This window comes from Somniosus microcephalus, chromosome 2 (genome assembly GCF_052327205.1).
Source record: "Somniosus microcephalus isolate GS21.2 chromosome 2, FLI_Smic_1.0, whole genome shotgun sequence".
Taxonomy (NCBI): Eukaryota; Metazoa; Chordata; class Chondrichthyes; order Squaliformes; family Somniosidae; genus Somniosus; species Somniosus microcephalus.
The window spans coordinates 270,140,907-270,157,049 of record NC_140988.1 but is presented as its reverse complement, the minus strand read 5'-3'; the positions used below and the strand labels follow the sequence as shown (position 1 = coordinate 270,157,049).

Below are 16,143 nucleotides of genomic sequence, written 5' to 3'. Positions count from 1 at the left end.
TTCTGTATTTCCTGATTTAAAAACAAGCCTTGCTCCAGAAGGTTTAAAAATCTGCACAGTTAAAATAATTTCCTTTTTTTCTGTTTTGTAATTAACCTGAAGTAATATTTTGTGCAATATTAATGTGCTTTTCTGATTAAACCGACAAGAGCATGTTGCATTTAAAATGTGAAAATGTACTTTTCCTGTTCATTTGTCCCGATTATCACAATTATCCTGAATTATAGCTGTGTGGATAACAGTATTCATTGTGTTTATTAAGCTGTAAGTATTGCAATTATCACTGAAATCTAGCATGATATTCCTGATTACACCTGATTAAACACTACTAATCCTAATAGGATCAACCTATAATCTATAAAGTGTATTCCTTATAACCGACAAGGAAATAAACTTCACTTGGAAAAATTACAGGGCTGACTTACCTTGTCCCGGTAGTATTAGAGATTAGCTTTTTTGTAGATCTAATGAACTACTGCTGCATTCACTGACTCTGTTGCCAGCCAGTGTATGGGTGGAAAAGTAAATGGGGTAGATGTGGTGCTGAGAAGCTGGTGAATACCACTCCCCACAAACCTGCGCATCCCCTTTCACCCCCATTTCAATGAATTCGAGATCGGCACGATGCTGAGCTCTTTTTCCGTCGCCTTCGTCTCGGTGCCTTTGGCCAGGAGTCTTCCCCCCGCACAGCTGATCCTTCCTCCTGCTTTCAGAATTCTCGTTCTACCTGGACCCCTCCCTCTGGCCTCTTACCCTCTCTAGATCTTTTCATTGCTAACTGCCGACGTGACATCGGCTGTCTCAATTTCTCTGCTCCTCTCTCTCGCTCCAACCTACCTCCCTTTGAACTTGCAGCACTCCGTTCTTTCCGATCCAACCCTAACATTATCATTAAACCTGTTGATAAGGGCGGTGCTGTTGTTGTTTGGCGAACCGACCTCTACCGTGCGGAAGCTGAACGCCAACTCTCCGACTCCTCCTCCTACCTCCGCCTGGACCATGACCCCACTAGCAAACATCAAGCCATTGTTTCCAAGACTGTCATTGACCTCATCTTCTCTGGAGATCTTCCCTCCATGGCCGCCAACCTCATAGTCCCCAACCCTGCATAGCCCGCTTCTACCTCCTTCCCAAGATCCACAAACAGGACTGCCCTGGTAGACCCATCGTTTCAACCTGTTCTTGCCCCATGGAACTTATCTCTTCCTATCTCGACTCTATTTTTTCTCCCCTTGTCCAGTCTCTTCCCACTTACATTCGTGACTCTTCCGATGCCCTCTGTCACTTTAACAGTTTCCAGTTTCCTGGCCCCAACCGTCTCCTTTTCACTATGGACGTCCAATCCCTCTACACCTCCATCCCCTGCCAGGACGGCCTGAGGACACTCCACTTCTTCCTTGAACAGAGGCCCAAACAGTCCCCATCCACCACCACCCTCCTCCGTCTGGCTGAACTTGTTCCCACATTGAACAACTTCTCCTCTGACTCCACTCGTTTCCTCCAAATTAAAGGTGTTGCTATGGGAACCCGCATGGGCTCTAGCTGTGCCTGCCTTTTCATGTGTTATGTGGAACATTCTTTGTTCCAGTCATACTCAGGTCCCCTCCCTCACCTCTTTTTCCGGTACATCGATGACTGTATCGGTGCCATTTCCTGCTCTCACCCTGAACTAGATAAGTTCATTCACTTTACTTCCAATTTCCACCCTTCCCTCACCTTCACATGGTCCATCTCCGACTCTTCTCTTCCCTTCCTTGACTTCTCTGTCTCCATTTCTGGCGATCGGCTTTCGACAAACATCCACTACAAGCCCACTGACTCCCACAGCTACCTGGACTACACCTCCTCCCACCCCGCTTCCTGTAAGGACTCTATTCCATTCTCCCAGTTTCTCCATCTCCATCACCGCCGTGTCTTTTGTGACGATGCCACCTTCCATACCAGTGCTTCGACATGTCTTCCTTTTTCCTCAACCGAGGATTCCCCTCTACCGTGTCTGTTCTATTTCCCGCAGTTAGGATTCAACAAAGGAGGACAAAGGGATTAATTAAGAAGGGGAAAATAGAATATGAGAGTAAGCTTGCGGAGAACATAAGAACTGACTGTAAAAGCTTTTATAGATATGTGAAGAGAAAAAGATTGGTGAAGTCAAGCGTAGGTCCTTGTAGTCAGAATCAGGGGAATTTATAATGGGGAACAAAGAAATGGCAAACCAACTAAATACATATTTTGGTTCTGTCTTCACAAAGGAGGACACAAATAACCTCCCAGAGATGCCGGGGAACATAGGGTCTGATGAAAGGGTGCAACTGAAAGAAATCAGTATTTGTAGGGAAATGGTGTTAGGAAAATTGATGGGACTGAAGGGCGATAAATCCCCAGGGCCTGATAATCTACATCCTAGGGTACTTAAGGAAGTGGCCCTAGAAATAGTAGATGCATTGCTGGTCATCTTGGATGTAATATCTCCAAATTTGCAGACGACACAAAGCTGGGTGGGAGGGTATGCTGTGAGGAGGATGTCGTGAAACTCCAGTACGATTTGGACAGGTTGGGTGATTGGGCAGAAACATGGCAAATGCACTATAATGTGGATAAATGTGAGGTTATCCACTTTGGTGGCAAAAACAGGAAGGCAGACTATTATTTGAATGGCAATAGATTGGGAGAAGGGGAAGTGCAAAGAGACCTGGGTGTTCTTGTGCACCAGTCGCTGAAGGTAAGCATGCAGGTGCAGCAGGCGGTTAAGAAGGCAAATGGTGTGTTGGCCTTCGTAGCAAGAGGGTTCGAGTACAGGAACAAAGATGTCTTGCTGCAGTTGTACAGGGCCTTGGTGAGACCGCACCTTGAGTATTGTGTGCAGTTTTGGTCGCTTTATCTGAGGAAGGATGTTCTTGCCATGGAAGGAGTGCAGCGAAGATTCACCAGGCTGATACCTGGGATGGCAGGAATGACGTATGAGGAGGGATTGTGTCGATTGGGCTTATACTCACTGGAGTTTAGAAGATTGAGAGGGGATCTCATTGAAACCTATAAAAATTCTGTCAGGCCTGGACAGACTAGATGCAAGAAGGATGTTTCTGATGGCCGGGGAGTCCAGAACCAGGGGTCATAGTCTAAGGATAAGGGGTAAGCCATTTAGGACAGAAATGAGGAGGAATTTCTTCACCCAGAGAGTGGTGAACCTGTGGAATTCTCTGCTACAGAGGGCGGTGGAGGCCAGTTCATTAAATATATTCAAGAAGGAGTTGGATATATTTCTTAACACTAAATGGATCAAGGGATATGGGGAGAAGGCAGGGACAGGGTACTGAATTTGGATGATCAGCCATGATCTCATTGAATGGCGGAGCAGGCTCGAGGGGCCGAATGTCCTACTCCTGTTCCTATTTTCTATGTTTCTATGTTTCTATTTCTGCTCTCACCCCTTCCCCTCCTTCCCAGAACCACGATAGGGTTCCCCTTGTCCTCACCTTTCACCCCACCAGCCTCCACATTCAATGGATCATCCTCCGCCATTTCCGCCACCTCCAACGTGGTCCCACCACCAAACGCATCTTCCCCTCACCTCCCCTTTCAGCATTCCGAAGGGACTGCTCCCTCCGCGACACCCTGGTCCACTCCTCAATCACAACCTTCCCGTGCAAGCGCAGGAGATGCAACACATGCACTTTTACCTCCTCCCTTCCCACTGTCCAGGACCCCAAACACCCCTTCCAGGTGAAACAGCAATTTACTTGTACTTCTTGCAATATAGTATATTGTATTCACTGCTCACGATGCGGTCTCCTCTACATTGGGGAGACCAAACGCAAATTGGGCGACCGCTTTGCGGAACCCCTCCATTCAGTCCGTAAGGGTGAACCTAAGCTTCTGGTCGCCTGTCACTTTAATTCACTGCTTCACTCCCACTCTGATCTCTCTGTCCTCGGCCTATTACATTGTTCCAATGTAGCTCAACGTTCAAAGATCACATGGATGAACTACAGAATTTGTTTATCCCAGTTTGGCATAAAAATAAATCAAAACAGGTGACTCAACCGTGGCTAACAAGGGAAATTAGGGATAACATAAGATCCAAAGAGAGGGCATATAAATTGGCCAAAAAAAGCAGCAAACCTGAGGATTGGGAGCAGTTTAGGATTCAGCAAAGGAGGACAAAGGGATTAATTAAGAGGGGGGAAAATAGATTATGAAAGTAAGCTTGCAGGGAACATAAAAACTGACTGTAAAAGCTTTTATAGATATGTGAAGAGAAAAAGATTGGTGAAGTCAAGCGTCGGTCCCTTGCAGTCACAGAATCATAGAATCACAGAAACCCCACAGTGCAGATAGAGGCCATTTCAGCCCATCGAGCCTGCACCGACACATATCCCACCCGATCCCCGTAACCCCTACACCAACACATATCCCACCCCTATCCCCGTAACTCCACGTATTTAATCCCCTTAACACTAAGGGTCAATTTTTATCATAGCCAATCAACTTAACCCGCACATCTTTGGACTGTGGGAGGAAACCGGAGCACCCGGAGGAAACCCACGCAAACACGGGGAGAATGTGCAAACTCCACACAGACAGTCGCCCGAGGCCGGATTCGAACCCGGGTCCCTGGCGCTGTGAGGCAACAGTGCTAACCACTATGCCACCAGTCAGAATCAGGGGAATTTATAATGGGGAACAAAGAAATGGCAGACCAATTAAATACATATTTTGGTTCTGTCTTCACAAAGGAGGACACATATAACCTCCCAGAGATGTCAGGGAACATAGGGACTAATGAGGGGGATGAACTGAAAGAAATCAGTATTTGTAGGGAAATGGTGTTGGGGAAGCTGATGGGATTGAAGGCCGATAAATCCCCAGGGCCTGATAATCTACATCCTACGTTAATTAAGGAAGTGGCCCTGGAGATAGTAAATGCATTGCTGGTCATCTTCCAGAACTCGATAGACTCTGGAACAGTACCCATGGATTGGAGGGTAGCTAATGTTACCCCACTATTCAAAACAGGTGGTAGAGAAAAAGCGGGGAATTATAGACCGGTAAGCCTGACATCGGTAGTGGGGAAAATGCTAGAGTCCATTATAAAAGATGTAATAGCAGAGCACTTGGAAAGCAGTGACAGGATCGGACAAAGTCAACATGGATTTACAAAAGGTAAATCGTGTTTGACTAATCTACTGGAATTTTTTGAGGATGTAACTGGTAAAATAGATAAGGGAGAACCAGTGGATGAAGTGTACTTGGACTTTCAGAAGGCTTTCGATAAGGTCCCACATATTAGATTAGTTTGTAAAATTAAGGCACATGGGATTGGGGGCAAGGTATTGACTTGGATAACGAACTGGTTGGCAGATGGAAAACAAAGAGTTGGAATAAATGGGTCATTTTCCGAGTGGCAGGCAGTGACTAGTGGGGTACCGGAAGGATCGGTCCTAGGACCCCAGCTGTTCACAATATATTAATGATCTGGACGAGGGAATTGGATGTAGTATCTCCAAATTTCCAGATGACACAAAGCTGGGTGGGGAGGTATGCTGTGAGGAGGATGTTGTGAAACTCCAGTATGATTTGGACAGGTTGGGTGATTGGGCAGAAACATGGCAAGTGCACTATAATGTGGATAAATGTGAGGTTATCCACTTTGGTGGCAAAAACAGGAAGGCAGATTATTATTTGAATGGCAGTAGATTGGGAGAAGGGGAAGTGCAAAGAGACCTGGGTGTTCTTGTGCACCAGTCGCTGAAGGTAAGCATGCAGGTGCAGCAGGCGGTTAAGAAGGCAAATGGTATGTTGGCCTTCGTGGCAAGAAGGTTCGAGTACAGGAACAAGGATGTCTTGCTGCAGTTGTACAGGGCCTTGGTGAGACTGCACCTTGAGTATTGTGTGCAGTTTTGGTCGCCTTATCTGAGGAAGGACGTTCTTGCCATGGAAGGAATGCAGCGAAGATTCACCAGGCTAATACCTGGGATGGCAGGAATGACGTACGAGGAGAGATTGGGTCGATTGGGCTAGTACTCACTGGAGTTTAGAAGATTGAGAGGGGATCTCATCGAAACCTATAAAATTCTGTCAGGCCTGGACAGACTAGATGCAGGAAGGATGTTCCTGATGGCCGGGGAGTCCAGAACTAGGGGTCATAGTCTAAGGATAAGGGGTAAGCCATTTAGTACAGAGATGAGGAGGAATTTCTTCACCCAGAGAGTGGTGAGCCTGTGGAATTCTCTACCACAGAAGGCAGTGGAGGCCAATTCATTAAATATATTGAAGAAGGAGTTGGATATATTTCTTAAGGCTAAAGGGATCAAGGATTATGGGGAGAAGGCAGGAACGGGGTACTGAATTTGGATGATCGGCCATGATCTCATTGAATGGCGGAGCAGGCTCGAGGGGCCGAATGTCCTACTCCTGCTCCTATCTTCTATGTTTCAATGTTTCTATGTAAGCTTGAGGAACAGCACCTCATGTTTCGATTAGGCACTTTACAGCCTTCTGGACTCAACATTGAGTTCAACAATTTCAAACTATATCCCCTGCCCCCATTTTTCATGGTGTATGATTTTGCCATTCCTATTTGCAATTTATCTTTCCTGCCTCTTACAAAAGCACAGTATGTCCTTCAATTCCATCCTCCCCTCCCACCCCCCCTGTCTCTGCACCTGCTTAATATCTGTTACATCTCCAGCTTTTTCCAGTTGTGATGAAGGGTCCCAGACCGGAAACGTTAACTCTGTTTCTCTCTCCATGGATGCTGCCTGGCCTGCTGAGTTTTTCCAGCGTTTTCTGTTGTTATTAAAGATACCCTGTTGTCTGTCATTAATGCCCGATGAAGCTGAGAAGGGGAAAAAAAAACAATCAATCTGATTCTATGGGCTGGATTTTCAATGGGCCATGGCGGCATGATTGGAGGCGTGTGGGGGTTAAAATCGTGAAAACGGGCGGGTGGTGGCAGGGGCAGGAACCCCCCCGGCCTGGTTCCCGACTCCGAGCAACTTTAACTCAGTCGTGTCTAATGGTCCCGACTCCGTCCCGCCTCCAACAGGCGGGATAGGTCGTTAAGGCCCTTAACAAGCACTAAATAGCCTCTATAATCCTATTTTGAAAGGCCCTTGCGAATTTAACCCTTTTCCCATGTGAAACACGCCTGGTGGGAAACACGATGGTGAAACCTGGCGGGAGCACTATTGGATTGCTGACTATCAGCTGCAAGTCAACCATTAAAGAGGAGATTTGATCAGCCATCATTTGCAGGTGGCAGGACTTTGTTGTCTCAGGTCTGGGGGAACTTTTAGAAGGCATAACCACAACTGTGGAAGTTTGGAGCCTGACACCCATCTCCAGTGTGACCTCCTGGGAAACCCCTCTCGCCACCCTCACTGAGCGCTTCCTCAACTGAGGCATATACCAGAAGCATGGGAGCCATTTATTTCCTTCCCTTCTGGGCATTAGATGAGCTCGAGCACCAGCCGCGGCACCAGCAGAACCAGGAACAACAGCAGCACCAACAGCAGCAGCAGCAACAGGAGCGCCAGGCTGCTGCTCACCCACCTGAAGCTGCACAGGCCAGAAGGGGCCAGCGCTTGGAAGCCCGTCGGCGCAGGAGATACCCCCCAAACAGGGTCTACAGGCACAGGGTCAGCTACCTCAACATGTCTGAGCAGCAGTGCCAAAGGCGGCTCTGACTTTCGCGAGAAGTAGTGAGTGACATCTGCGCAATGCTGCAACAATACCTGCAGCCCAGAGGACCAGGTGGACAAGCCTTACCAGTGGCTGTCAAAGTCATCACCGCACTCAACCTTTTTGCCCCAGGCTCATTCCAGGGATCAGTGGCATCTCCCAGGCGGCCGCACCCACTTGCATCACGCAGGTAACCGACGCCCTCTTTGCCATCGCGCACAATCACATCCATTTCACCATGGATCGAGCAAGTGTCACGGCGCGAGCGGTTGGATTAGCTAATCTGGCAGGCTTTCCAAGGGTGCAGGGCGCCGTCGACTGCACACATGTGGCTCTTAAGGCACCCCATCGCAATCCAGGTATTTTTGTCAACCGCAAGGGCTTCCACTCCCTTAACGTTCAGCTGGTGTGTGACCATAAGAAGGAAATTTTGCATGTTTGTGCCAAGTACCCTGGCAGTTGCCATGACTCTTCGTACTGCGCCAGTCTAGTGTGCCTCTGCTATTCAGTTCGCCAGACCAACTTAACGGATGGCTACTTGGAGTCAAGGACTATCCCCTGAGGACGTGGTTAATGATGCCGTTGAGGAGCCCATCCAACGAAGCTGAGGAGAGCTACAACTCCAGCCACATGTCCACCAGAGCCATAATCGAGCAAACCATCGGTTTGCTGAAGATGCGCTTCAGATGCCTGGATAGATCCGCTGGAGCCCTGTAGTACTCAGCAGTCAGGGTCTCCAGAATCGTCGTGGTTTGCTGTGCACTTCACAACATGGCACAGCGTCGTGGCTTGCAGATTCCTGAGGACCAAGTGGCTCCTCACATACCCTCCTTAAATGAGGAGGAGGAGGAGGAGGGGGGGGTGTGAAAACGCTTATCCTGCAGAGGCCCATCAACCAGCAGCAGCATTACGCGAGAACATTGCTGCCTGGGATGCAAGGAACGCACTCATCCTGGCCAAATTTGCTTAGCCTAGCCGATCAAGCACTTTTGCCTCGCAGCTTCTTGCCTGAGCATCGACAGTGGCCAAGACCCTGCTGATGCCTAGCTATTTGACCACCATACTGAAAGTTGCAAGTAATCCTAAGCCCTCAATGTGAAAGTCCCATTCGCGAAATGACACACGCCACAACTGCAACAGTTGCCATCAGAATTTTTATGTACAAGAACCAACTGATGGCATTTTTACAATAAACACAACATTTCACCCAAGCGACTACCCTTGTGACTATTTGTGCAGAATTTTTCTCTTACACGTGCTCCTACGTGGTGCCTCCCCTGTGACTTCAGCAGATGTGGAGGCCCCTTCCTCACTTTGCTGCTGCTCCTGCCTTGACACCTTTGGCGGGCGTCCTCTGGGGTTGCGAGCCTGTGAGGGCTCGTCAACAGTCTGCTGCTCCTGCGGCTGTGCAGGGGTTGAGATGCCTATCTCACTTGGGTGTGGACTCTGGTGAGGCTCTGACCGAGGGCTCTGCAGTGGTATGGGAGTATGAGCGCTTGGAGAGGAGCCCCCACTTCCTTGATATCTGCCACCAACTTTCCTCTCATGGGTCAGGTCCCCCTCAGCGCCTGCAAGTGGCTGGAGAGCATCTTGCTGCACATCAGGGGGGCCATGGGGACCCGTATCTGCAATGGCAGTCCTACTCAGAAGAACTTCCATGAAGGTCTGGTTTCTCTGTTCAATAGATGACCATCGCTGCTCCAGAGATGTTATTCTATTATGAACACTCACCATGTTTTCAGCACTCTGGCGACTTATCTCCTCCATGGCCGAAGCCATCCTCTCGTCTACTGTTGCCATCCGTTCGAGGGACGTTGCCATCCTTTCCGTCGTGATGCATTCATGCGCCAATGACTCCACAAAGGCTCTGCTCATGGTCGCTATGGACTCCTCCATTCGCTCCACACTTGCAGCGACCCTGGAGACAAAACCTGCCAGAGACTCCTGCATCTGTTCCTGGAGTTCCAGCACCGCTGATCTTATGGATGGACCCAGAGGCAGAGGGTTGACATGCAGCTGAGCCGATCTGGCAGAGTCCTGCACCCTCTGACTAGGACTCTCCACTGCTGTCCCTGTCTCCACAATCTGCTGATGCTCACTTGTGAGCTGTGATACACCAGGTGACAACACTACTCTATGTCCCGAAGGTCCCACTGAGGTGCGAGTGTCTGCTGGTGTTGGGTGCTCTGAATTCTGGTGACGCTGCACCCTCAGAGGTTGCAGCTTCCTCTGAGGAGTCTGGCTGCTCAGCCTGTTCTTCCTGGCTAGTGGTGACGGATGCTTGCGATGGTCCTGTGGGGGAGTAAAGGAAAGAGCCAGAGATGTGATGCCAAGGTTACATGCACATAAGTCCATCTGTTAGAGCTTCAAAATCATTATCAGCGACTCATGCAATGCCAATGAGAGAGATGGGAAACTTTTCTGTCACCAGCTTGCTGTGTTGCACCCGTCTGTCCGTCCCCCACTTGCGCATCCTCCTCTACTCCCATGATTACCAGGACCGCCTCCTCCCAGGGGGTCAGGTGGGCTAATGAGGCTGTCCCTCCTCCTGTCCTCGCTCACTCTCTTTTATTGTGAGCTCTCTTTTCCTGCAATGAGGGAGACAAGTGGAGATTGAGTGAGAATGAAGGAGTGAGTGTAGAGATTCCATAGCATCAATACTTAGAAGGAGACAAAGATGGAGTGAGATGGCAAGACCAAGGGTCCTCCCTGTGTGTTGTCAGTTGTTTGCATAGCATTACAGTGATAGGGAGTGTGAGGGCTGCATAGTCGAATAGTTATGTGAATGTGACCATAGAGAGAAAGGGAGTGGGTAAGGGTGCATGGATGTCAGTGTCAAGTGGGATGTGGAGGAAGAGATTGCTGAAGCTGAGTGCTGGTGAGGAAAGGCAATGGGGATCAGATTGGGGGTGATGGGAAAATCATACTCACTTTTCCAGTGCGGAGAAGGTCATGAAATCTCTTGTGGCACTGTATCCAGGTTCTGCGGGTGACTCCCAAGGAGTTGACCTCCTCAGCCACCTGCATCCACACTGCCTTGGTCTGAGTGGGAGGCCTCTTCCTCCCTGTAGAAGGGAAGAGCACCTCCCTGTTGGCTGTAGCCCCATCTACTAATGCCTGCAGGGCCACCTCGTCAAAGCGAGGAGCTGATCTGGGTCTCCAGTTAGTCATCTTTCCTGCAGGTCTCTCACACTCCACAGGCAAAAAGCTTGGCAGTCTGCAGAAGAAGCAAGGCTTGCTGTAGACCTTAAATGCAGCATCAATGATGACGTCATCGGAGGCGACTTTCAGTCAGGAAAAACCCATTTGCCAAGGGTTCCCACACGTTAGAAATCAATTGGACAATTAAGTTAAAATTGCATCAATCTCCCACATCCATTTATATTCGGGTGGATAACACGAAATGCGGATAACATGACACCATCCCGCACCTGAGTTAAAATCCAGCCCTATATGAATAAATGCTGTGTGTTATTGTTTGAATCACGTTGCGTGTTAAACTAAGGTTTTCTTTTGCAGATCCGGCAGAAGGTCCAGGTGGTGTTACTCAAGTTGTGAGAGGAACGGAAGCCACAATTAAATGGCATGAAATCCCAGTAGAAAAGCGGCATGGGTTCATCACCAATTACACCATCTTTTATAAATCTGCGAAAGGTGAAAATGGTAAGAGTGCTCTTTAGAGTAGTCTAGTAAAAAATAATATTAAGTCACAGTCTGATCCATATTAGTGTTGTGACCGGAATCCCCAGTGTTGTCATTGTGAATGTCTCATTCTTTTAGTTGTTCCCTTTATGTGCCTCTATGTACTATTCTACTTGGTGCTGCTGCAGTTCTCCAAGATTTATTCCATCTATATAATTCACTATTTTGTTATTGTTATTGGATTTCTCCCCTTCTCTGCTGATTAAACCTAGGACCTGCCTGGTCTGTACTTTATAGTTGCATACTATGTGCAGCAGTTACACACTGATTTTTTTTTTAAGGACTGCCGGTTAATGGTTTAACACCGGGCTTCCTCTTGTACTGAGTAGCAATGTATTTTCACATATTATTACTCAGTTAAATGCTATCCATATAGAATAGAATTTACAGCACAGAAGGCCATTCAGCCCATCTGTGCCAGTGCTAGTTCTTCAAATGGAAATGTCTACTCTAATTCCATTTCCAAGCTCTACCCTTTTACATGCTTACTTAAAAAAAAGTATCCAATTCCTTTCTAAATGATATTATAGGGCTCAGTTTTAACCCCCCCCCCCCCCCCCCCAATAGGCAAGAATGTTTTAGCCAAGGGGTTAAAATTTGAAGATTGTTGCTCCCGGCTCCGATCTGCCACATTCCAAATGATGGAGACTCCTCACAGCAACAAAGATCCCGCTGTAGAGAGGCGAGAGCCTCATGAATAATAAATTGGGGTCCTATGATGGAATCGGGACCCCGATGTGACATTAACTACTGCTGCACAGGATACATGGACGTCAGCAACATCACTGGGGAACCTTGGTGCAATTGCATCGGAACAGGTCAGTGTGCCGGACATAAAAGGGCCACAATGTCAAAAAAGCTGCAACATTATCAGGTGCTCTTTCCTTTCATTGTGGGCTGTGACTGTATAGTGATTGCTGGGGTTTTGTTGCAATTGAAAGACTTTTTCCTAAAAAGTCAGCGAAGCTGAGTATGGGTGCTGCTTTAGCTGCACTCTATTGGAGTGAGGACCCAGAGGAATGAAGAGCATAGGGCTTCAGGAGAACCTCAGAGAAGACTGCAAATGTGGAGCCATGTGGCCAAAGACCTTACCCACCTCACATGCTCTACAGGCCAAGGGTCAGCTTCCTTGACCTGCCTGAGGAGCAGTGCATCAGGAGGCTGAGATTGTCAAGGCAGGTTGTCATGGACCTCTTCATGCACGTATTTGCCCCTACCCAGAGAGCAGCCATGATGCATTAATTTTAAGGCAATCCAATATCTACCCCTCCCCCCACCCCACAATGTCCCAACCTTGGAGCAATCTTATAGGATGGCTGCTTGGAGACAAGGGAAACCCCCTTTTACCATAGCTGATGACACCTCTTCAAAATCCCAGCACCCCAGAGCAAAAGAGATACAACAACAGCCACATCACCACAAAGGTGTCATTGAGCAGGCCATTAGGATGCTCAAGTTAAGGTTCATGTGTCTTGATAGGTCCGGAGCCTCTAAGAGACCAAAACACATAACCAGCAATACTGTGCTGGACTTGCTTTTAAAACTGTTCCAGAAATAATAAAACATTCATAGGTAGAAATTGGTAAGCATTGTGGCCATTTTTTGAGCGTAAAAGAGACACAAAGCATACCAATCTGCACAGGCATTGATCCTGACATAATAAAACTCACTCCGCACTTGGTTCGAGTATAAAGCAAGGCTTTAATCAACTTGTTTCAAAACATGGAGGTCTAGTTATCTTTCACTAGTTCCTGTTTACAAAATGTCCTGGAAAGCTGGGCCCATGCCCGAGTATTTATACTCGTTGGACGGCGCCACCAGCTGGCTGTCCAGTGTTATTTCATGAGTCTTTCTTCATGGATCATAAGATTCATAACAAATCCCACTGTTAAATTTGTGTATTGACACCACTGTGTCAGCCAATGAGTTGGAGGCGGGTCTGGACTTACGGCAGGACTCACAACAAACAGTCTATTTCACAGCAAAGTCTAGTTACTCAGCGGAACAGTCTATTTAAACAGCGCATTACAGCAGTCTGCAGTGTCAATTTAAAAATAGTCTCTACAAACTACAGCAAGCAGAACTCATAACCGAAAATCCAATAAAAGCCAGGTTATTTCTCCAGCAAAATGCAGTGAGTGGAGGATAGTTATCTAATACAAATTTTGTGCGTAAAATCAATCCCAGGTGTGATTGTTGGGGGAATTACCCCATCATCTCCATTCTGACCGGGAACCGTGGTGTCACTATATGCAGCCAAATTTGTGGGCCCATTTTCTAGGCGTCCCAGGTGGCTGCCGACAACAGGCGCTAGGCCCCTTGAATATGTTAATTCGGGGCCTAACAGCTGTTGAAGCGCCCCTCTATAAAATTAGTTACCGATGAGCGGGGCGGGCGTCAGGTCGGCCCCACTCAGGATTCTTCACTGAGCCCTGCAGCTGGCAACTAAAGGGAAGTGTTTAAATTTTTTTAATAAAACCTTTCTATGGAGCCAGAAGGAGCAGGATTTCTTCCCCCCCCCCGCCCGACTCCACAGTCTTAGTGATCGCTGCCCCCCCAACCCCCCGCGTTGCATGCTCCAACCCCCCTCCTGGAAATTAGCAGAGGACTGCTGCCGGCGAGACGGGCGGCCCGAAATGGACTTCTCTCATGGGGCGAGCTGCCTGCTGCGGTAAGACTGACGGCAGCAGCTCGCCCGAATATGTAGATGAGGCCCGAAGATCGATTCTTGGCAATCCTTGCGCCTCTTGTCTCAGGCACGCGCTGCTCGCGCAGCACTTATAGGCTGACCTTAAAAACCAAAAGTGTGTAAAGGGGCAGCAGCAAGTTCTCCCCTCCCCTTTAACTCAGGAATATTAAGGACCCTTGCTCAATGTAGACCATCGACTGAAGTTGGGGCCTTCCTAATCTAAGGTGCATTTAGTGAATCCGCCTTTGAGGCGGCCTTTTTTCAGTTAATTTGTGAAATGAATAATGTTCATGCATACAGAGGCTTCTTCACAAAGTTCTCTTGGACACCTTTATGCTGCCTTCTAATTATTTTTTCCAATATTTTGCAGCTGTAACAGTGAATTCGACTGTTCGTGAATATACACTGAAATCTCTGCAGAAAAATACTGAATACGCAGTATATGTTATGGCATCCACAGAGAAGGGAGGCACAAATAGCACATTGACTTTCTTCACAACAAATCCAATTGGTAAGTGAAGCAATTTAAGAAAAAGGTCAATATTCAGGCATTTATTTCTCAGGTTTGTAGCTGCATAAAACCCATCCAGTTTTATACAAGATAGCAAATAACTCTAATGAGCTGCATACTTATTTTTGCAGTCATACTTGTTTTCTTCGTTGAACATAATTGGCCCAGAAAATCGGCAGGGGCGCACTCCCGACCCTTGCATTGGGATAGTGCCTGCGGCTGACGCTGCAAAGGTTTGTGGGATCAGGGAGAGCGGCGTCGAGGAACGGGTGCAGCTGTGGTGTCGACTTTCCAGGCCAACTTCCCTCCCCTGCAAAGCTGATACTGTCACCTCCAATGAGCCCCTTTGTCAGGGGCCACTTTAAAGCAATAGGATAAACTTCTGCCCCCTGGTGATCTTCGCGGGTCTTGGCTTGGACTCTTGGGCCTCGATTTTTACTGGGGGGTGCGCATTCAGGACAGACAAGGGTGCGGGCGGAAGAGGTGAGTTTCTGATTTTAACTCTGCCATCAGCAACAGGAGCTGAATGGAAGCCATTTGCATAAAATAGACCTGTGCCAGTATCCAAACACCTCACTGAGTTGAGTACACAAGTAGCACTTAAAATCGGCACAGCAGATCAATGTGCTTCCAGCAACTTTAATATGTTGCATTGCATTTGTAGCTGATCAGCTGAAAATAGATGCCTATTCATTGTAACAATGGAACAGCACATGTTCGATTCTGCAGAAGTACATGTGATACGCTCAGGAGTAAAGCATATATGATTCAAACCCCGTGACACTGAGCCCAAAAGAAACAGTGGCTCTGGTAAACTTATTGAGGTACGTTATTTTTAAACTAAAATAATTGGAATTCTCATGAAATTACAAGGGGGAAAAATTTCATATCGCCCATTTTGGGGGTGCTAATATCAGCCGGGTGCAAAGTTTAGTGCCCGGTGCTAATTATCGCCTCCGACTGCAAAATTCACCTCTATCGCCCCTGGAGGTGATTTAAGCGCTAAATCAGGCGCTACACACCTCTCTTAAGGTGCAAACGTCAGGGAGCGAGGCGCTACCTCAGAATGCTACTGAAGCTCAGGCGATGCCAATTACCATGGAAGCCAGACCGACTGGTGCCGTCCAGTTCTTAAAGGGGAGGGGCCATCTTGCTGGCCAGCCACTCCCTGCTCATTGCAGCCTTGAATCTCGGCCTGGAGAGACCTCAAAAGCAATTGTGTTGGAAGCACTAATGGATAGGCCCAGGGAAAGCTCGGCACTTAGGAACCTCAAAAGTGGTGCTGAGGGCTAAAACTCCTTAGGACAGCGTTAAAACCAAAACTTTTGCCGAGAACAAAAGGCAGGAAGTGCCCGCCTTTAAATAGCGCTCCCCCAGCCCCTTCCCGACTTGAAAACATTCCCCTCTACCTGTCGTTCCTAGCAGCAGGCGCTAAGGCAGGGGGTGCGACTCAATATCCGGTCTGTCGTGCTACCAGGGCTTTGCACGCTTGACTGACGTCATGATCTGCAGGCACAGGAGATCGTGGCAGTAGTGTTTAGCGCCGCCGCAGAACTACTGG

General features: G+C 48.0%; 1 protein-coding gene across 1 annotated transcript in view; it reads left to right on the top strand.

Moving 5' to 3' along the window:
• LOC147123380 (interleukin-6 receptor subunit beta-like) overlaps positions 1 to 16,143 on the top strand; it is a 166,900-nt gene that overhangs the window by 132,559 nt on the left and 18,198 nt on the right. Inside the window, exons 13-14 of the mRNA XM_085971978.1 lie at positions 11,200 to 11,343; positions 14,442 to 14,582. Of these exons, the coding sequence (XP_085828104.1) occupies positions 11,200 to 11,343; positions 14,442 to 14,582 (285 nt within the window). The remainder of the gene's footprint in view (positions 1 to 11,199; positions 11,344 to 14,441; positions 14,583 to 16,143) is intronic.